This window comes from Schistocerca piceifrons, chromosome 2, assembly GCF_021461385.2.
Source record: "Schistocerca piceifrons isolate TAMUIC-IGC-003096 chromosome 2, iqSchPice1.1, whole genome shotgun sequence".
Classification (NCBI taxonomy): Eukaryota; Metazoa; Arthropoda; class Insecta; order Orthoptera; family Acrididae; genus Schistocerca; species Schistocerca piceifrons.
Window position 1 is genome coordinate 595,980,636 of NC_060139.1, and position 6,000 is coordinate 595,986,635.

The 6,000-nt window shown below is 36.5% G+C and overlaps 1 protein-coding gene across 1 annotated transcript in view; it reads left to right on the forward strand.

Annotated features, from left to right (window-relative positions):
• The window catches only part of LOC124777298 (nuclear fragile X mental retardation-interacting protein 1), a 165,936-nt gene extending 161,091 nt beyond the window's left edge, over positions 1-4,845 (forward strand). The window contains exon 7 of the mRNA XM_047252650.1: positions 3,849-4,845. Coding sequence (XP_047108606.1) covers positions 3,849-4,094 — 246 coding nt within the window. The 3' untranslated portion in view covers positions 4,095-4,845. The remainder of the gene's footprint in view (positions 1-3,848) is intronic.
• Positions 4,846-6,000: the final 1,155 nt, after the last annotated feature.

The following is a 6,000-nucleotide window of genomic DNA, read 5'->3' on the forward strand; positions in this document are numbered from 1 at the left end:
TTCATCCAGCAGGATCTTAACTTCTGACTGGGCTAAGATGACCTTGTGGTGAGCTTCAATGTGGTCTCTCTCTTCACAATGATACCTTTTAAGAGATAGCCTAAACCTCCTAGGAGAAAAGTTTGGGCCACTGATGACAAAACTGCTTGGGTTTCTGCTTACATCAGCCTAATTTCTATTCAACTGCAATTACCATGAACAAACAGATGAGGCAGCAATGGGCGGCCCGTTGTGGCCAATATGTTTATGGAGGCATTTGTTGAAGAAACCCTGTAGTCAGTAATCTGCATGCCCTTGTGCTTTATTTACATGTAGATGATACACTTATAATCTGGCCATGCATATGACATCACCTGAATTTTCTGCACCAAAACATCATTTAATGATGGAGATGGAAGAAAATAATCATTTCTTGATGTGCATGTCAAGGCCATATGACACACTTGGACACTGCATTTACCTTAAATTCGTGCATCTGGATTTGTACTTGCATAGCTCCAGCTATTATGACACTTCACAATGAGGAGGACACTAGTGCACAGAGCATATGAAATCTCAGACCAAGACAGTCTAGCAGCCGAATTGCTGCAACTGAAGGCTGTGTTGCTTATGAACAGTTATGGCAACCACCAGATAAAATGTTCTAAGACCGAAGAAGCCTAGGCTGCAGCCTGCCAAAGATGAGAAACCTACTGTGACAGCAATTATCCTGTATGTTCCCAACAGACAGGATAATTGCTGCCACAATAGGTTTCTCTTCATCTTTGGCAGGCTGTGGGAAGACATCTGTAAAAGTCAGAAAATTACGGCAGAAACATAACACAGTGCAGGTTCCACCCATCAGCCATGATGAAAGCCTTGTTGAGGTCGGTCACGGATGACGCAGGTCTCTGTAAACTGGGAATCTATCTCATAATTTGCCAGTGTGGAAAAATGTGTGTAGGCAGGCCAGACTACCTGGATGGTATAGGAGAGATGCACTGACCATAAATTCTATACACAAAACGAACAACTGACAGAGTCCATTGTGGCAGAGCATTTAAGTGAGGCATGCACCCCAAGCTTGAGTATGGTCAAAACACAGTGGCAGTCTGTGTGGAAATCTACTTCTGTCATGGTAGCTGTGGAAGATGAGAATGTATCATCACTGCTTTCTCCACTATTGCACCAGGCCCATCCCCCAGATGGCCAGGCAGAGGAGGTGGGGGTGGGGGGGGGGGGGGAGGCAATAAAGTCCAAGACAATATTATGAAAATGAGCCCACCCAAATCATCCCACCCAAACCACAAATAAACAGTGTCAAAACAAAATAAATATAAGAAGAAAGGCCGCAAGAGCTTGAGAGGTGTCAACCATCCTGCCCATCCACCTCAAGGATGGATGGATGGGTGGGTGGGGGTTCGGGGGGGGGGGGGGGGGGGTTGCCTGAAGATGGCAAGAAATCAATTTGTTGAAGTATCACACCTTCTTGATTACATTACCTAACTGAATACCCTAGAAAGATTCAAAATCTTATTACACCGGGAATATTTCAATTCACAAAGTAATGATAATAACATAATAGAAACAAGGTTCATTGCAGATTTCACAGTGCTGTGCTAGGTGTTCTATCTTGGCATTTAATTTCCCAATTCCTCATGTGTATGACTTTCATATCTTCTCTGATGTTGTCAAAGGTCTGCCAAGAGGATTTTGTTCTCAAAAGTGCTCTGTACACCCTTGGTGGATTTTTTTCACTTTATGCTGGAACTTAAAGTACATACCTGATCCAATGGAGACTCCTGGCTTTAATTGAGGATGTGATGTCTGTCTCTTCATATGAATCATAAGACTTTTGTTTTTGTTGGCTTTCTTTATTCTTCTCTGAATTCCTCTAATTGTTCTTAAAATGTTCCTTTCAAACGTTTTTAGTTTCATCGCCTCCTAATTTTGTTAGTGTAATGTATGAGAAGAGTTTTATGTATGAGTATCCTTGAATTTGTTGAGAAGTCCCTCCCGCCTGAGGTTCGAGTCCTCCCTCAGGCATGGTGTGTGTGTTCTTAGCATAAGTTAGTTTAAGTAGTGTGTAAGTCTAAGGACCGATGATCTAAGCAGTTTGGTCCCTTAAGAATTCGCGCACATTTGAACATTTTGTTGAGAAGTTTACTATTATCATACCCAGCAGTTCAAAATAATACATTTCCTTTTTGTGCTTATTATGTATTTCTTTGTTGACATCTATCAAAGAAAGGTGATTCTCATTATTGACAATCCCTGAACTTGTAACAGTTGTTCAACTTAAATGGTTAAATCCACTGATGTGTAACAGAAGCAACTGTGTTTCCAACATTGCAGCTTCTTCTATTTAATTTGCAAGTGAGTAGCTGTTTTGGCAGTACCTGTAGCTGATCTACAGATATTGCATTAGAAAACATTTTCCTATCAAATGCTGATTTTAAACTTTGAAAACCTTTAATGTTACACAAAACTTTCACAAGATATACTGAGCACTTTGATAATAATTGGTGCAAGGAACAGCTCAGATGATACATGTAGACAGAGGCATGAGGCATTATGCACACTGCTGTGTGAACTCTCTGGTCTCCTGAGTTACTTCACAAACACTACACATCATGATCAACATTTTGCTACATCCAAATCTTATCATGTTGCTTGAAGAATGGCTCAGTCATCACACTAGTAGAGTATTCTTAGTGATTTCTTTTTTCTATATTGATAGATTGTTGTATTATATTTGCAAACTTTTTTAACTTACAAGGGAACTTCACCTACCCGTCATCATTAATTTTGTCCAAATGAAAGTGACAGAAGTGTGTGCCCCAGATCTCCAAGCATTCTGAAAAATATAGCATTTTTGGCATGGTTCAAGCAAGGGAGGAGCCAGTTATGTTAATTGCAGTTTCTAGGCAGTGGTTGGCGCAGTGGAAAGATTACAGATCAGTAACCTGAAGCGCATGGGGTCGAGTCCCCGAGTGGAAATTATTTTTTAGCTTCAATTTTTATGTTACTTACAATGGAAATAAATTGAAATAATGCTCAATATATTGTATTTATTAATACTTTCATAACAAGCATGAAAAACAGAGGCAAAGGAAAATTTGGGATTGCAAATTGATTTCCAAAAAAGGATTGCTCTTACGCCACCCGTAAGTAATCTGCAAATAGCATTTAAAGAAAGGACTGCAATTAAAAGGCTCAGGACATCTTATTTCATTAGTTTCATTTTGACCTTGGAGGAGACTGCATCAAAATACATTACATTGTACATCACTAGCTATGATCGCCAACATTTGGCAAAAGTTTGTCTTGTACGTGGTTCACTGCCAAACTGTGGGATAAAAGTGTGCCATTCATAATGTTTACAAAAGTGCGTCCTATGTTTTTACGGTGAATATCATTGTGCCATGTGTAAATCATCAACTGTAGAATAACAAAATTAACATATTTTATGTGCAAAGTTCTCATGTGCATCTTACAGTCACTTCTTGGAAATTTATTTGGAATCAAAAAGTTTTCTTTGGGTTTCCTTTTCATAGGACTTGACCCCTGACCCTAGATTACCGTTCTGTATTGTTTCCTCTCCACCAACTGCTGCATGGAAACAACACTAACATTAATGGCTCATGCCTTGCCAACCTGCACCAAAAATGCTATTTTTTTCAAAGCAGTTGCCCATCTGGAGCTTCCACTTTTGTCTCATTCATTTTTGAATCCACCTTAACTTTGGTCTAAATTGGTGATGTCGAGGAGTCGTAGTCCCCTAGTTACATCATTTACTAAAAGCAAGTAAAAAACACTACACCTTACTGTCATAGTTTTCTAATAAAATATAATGTCTCATTTTTCAGCTCCTTAACAGTGAAATTCGCCATGAAAGGAATGTTATCTTGCAGTGCGTCAGGTATGTGGTGAATGAAAATTTCTTTGATGTACCAGCTGAGTACACACAGGATGAAGAAAAACAGATGATTTATGACAGAATACTTGGCAAATTAGAAACTGTAAGGCAATGTAATCATTATGTGGTGGAAAAAAACTTTTTTGGTGTTCCATGCAGTGAAGGCATTAAATGTGATGAAGATAAAGATGATTGAAGTAATTTGTTACACTAAATGTACTATAAAAATAGAAGTTTTGTTAGTTTTGTGTTATTTTGCCTGTTATTGATTTTTACATGGTGATTGTGTTTTTTTTGTGCTAGTAACAGCTGAAAATTGTTTGCTTGAAAACTTGCAGATATCTATAATTGTTTTCCTGTAACAATGTGCTAAGTCACTGTGTGTTATTGTGATATATTTATATACATATTTGCAAAGTGAAGTAGCAGTAGAAACTGAATGTTGATGTGAATGAGTAAATTATCTACATGAGTGCTATATTGTCAATACAGATTTTACACTTTCCATCAAGTGAACTTTGTTATTTGTGCTACGTACCTGTTGATCTTCATTGTATAATGCTTTATTGACGTGTAATCCCTTGTTATGAATCCTTGTGATGCCAAAGTGAAAATTTAAGGCTGCATCTTGCACAAAGTTTGCTAAAATGACAGATGTTGTTATTTTCATTTTCGTTTTTAATAGAACATTCTGTTGAGTTCAAATGTGATTGTCAGATTTTGTTCCTAGGTAGAATAATATTCTCATTTTTAGTTTTACTTCTATTCGAAATGTAGTAGATCAAAAGATTATTTAAACTAGCTGTATAATCAAACACACTGCACTGAAAAATCATCCAGCTAAATAACCATTATGATTTTCGAATGGCTTTGTTAGTGGTCATAAAGGAATAATTGTTGGTTGATTTTTAAAAAAAGATCAATGAACATAACTATGATATATCAAATTGGCAGTTTGATCACTTAATCTCTTATGTGTTAGACCTGTCCCTTTTCCTATTCCCCACCCTCCATTTTGGTTGTGAAATATACTTAAAGAATGGATGTTTCCTATTAAGTATAGGAATAAGTTTTTATTGACACTTTCTCCGTATGACAATAGAATCCCCCACACATTCTTATTTAATCAAATGTCATCAGATTGCCTTGTTTCATCAAAGAAGATTCTTCTGGCTATAATATATCTACTGACACTTCTACCACAAGAAAAATAAAATATTAGTTGTGGATAATTCATTTATGATATTTTGATGACCTAACTATTTATATAAAAATCCAAAATCTGAGATGGTTGAAGCATATGCATCATATTTCATAAGCAGGGTGTTTCAAAATGATTCATCATATTTCAGAAGACTACATCTTCTGTATGAATGAAGATAGAAACTTGGAGTAGATTTTAACTTGCCCATTGAAATCAAAAGTTTATCTTTGCATGAGTTGGAATTCAGACACAGTTGTGCACGTGAAAGATGTACTCTTGTAAAATTGGATGGTTCTTTTGAAAGTACTGTCATTTTAGTCGTATGTAAGTTAAAATCTCAAAGTTTCTGTTTTCATTCGTTTAGAAGATGTAGTGTTGTAAAATCTGGTTAGTCTTTTGAAACAACATGCATTTTTTCCTTTCCGACAGTATAAGCCAAAAAGATACCATAGTTGCAGAGTTTTCAAACATAATACTATAATTCTTTGATATAACTGAAAACCAGACAATTTAAATTCTCAGAAAATGATGCAGGTGCCATCTTATAGAGAGAACCAATAGTTATAATATGCTGTAGTGTCATGATCATTGGTTTTTCATCTCATTTGCCAAGGTATAGAGTAAACATTACCAAGCAAAGTGAAAATGGAAGTATCTAAACTAACTTAACAATTGAGTTGCAAAACACTGGACAAATTTAAAATGGTGATGAGAGTTTGCTAAGGGAGAAAACAACACGTGCTTCTGCTGAGAAAGCCAATCCCTTACTCATGCTTGCTTGCTTGTAAAAAAGTGACAATCAAACATAAACAAAATCTGTTTATTAATGAATGACTCAATTATGAATTTTGGATACATGTAATGTAATATAATCATGGAGAGTAAGTAAAGAAACTTT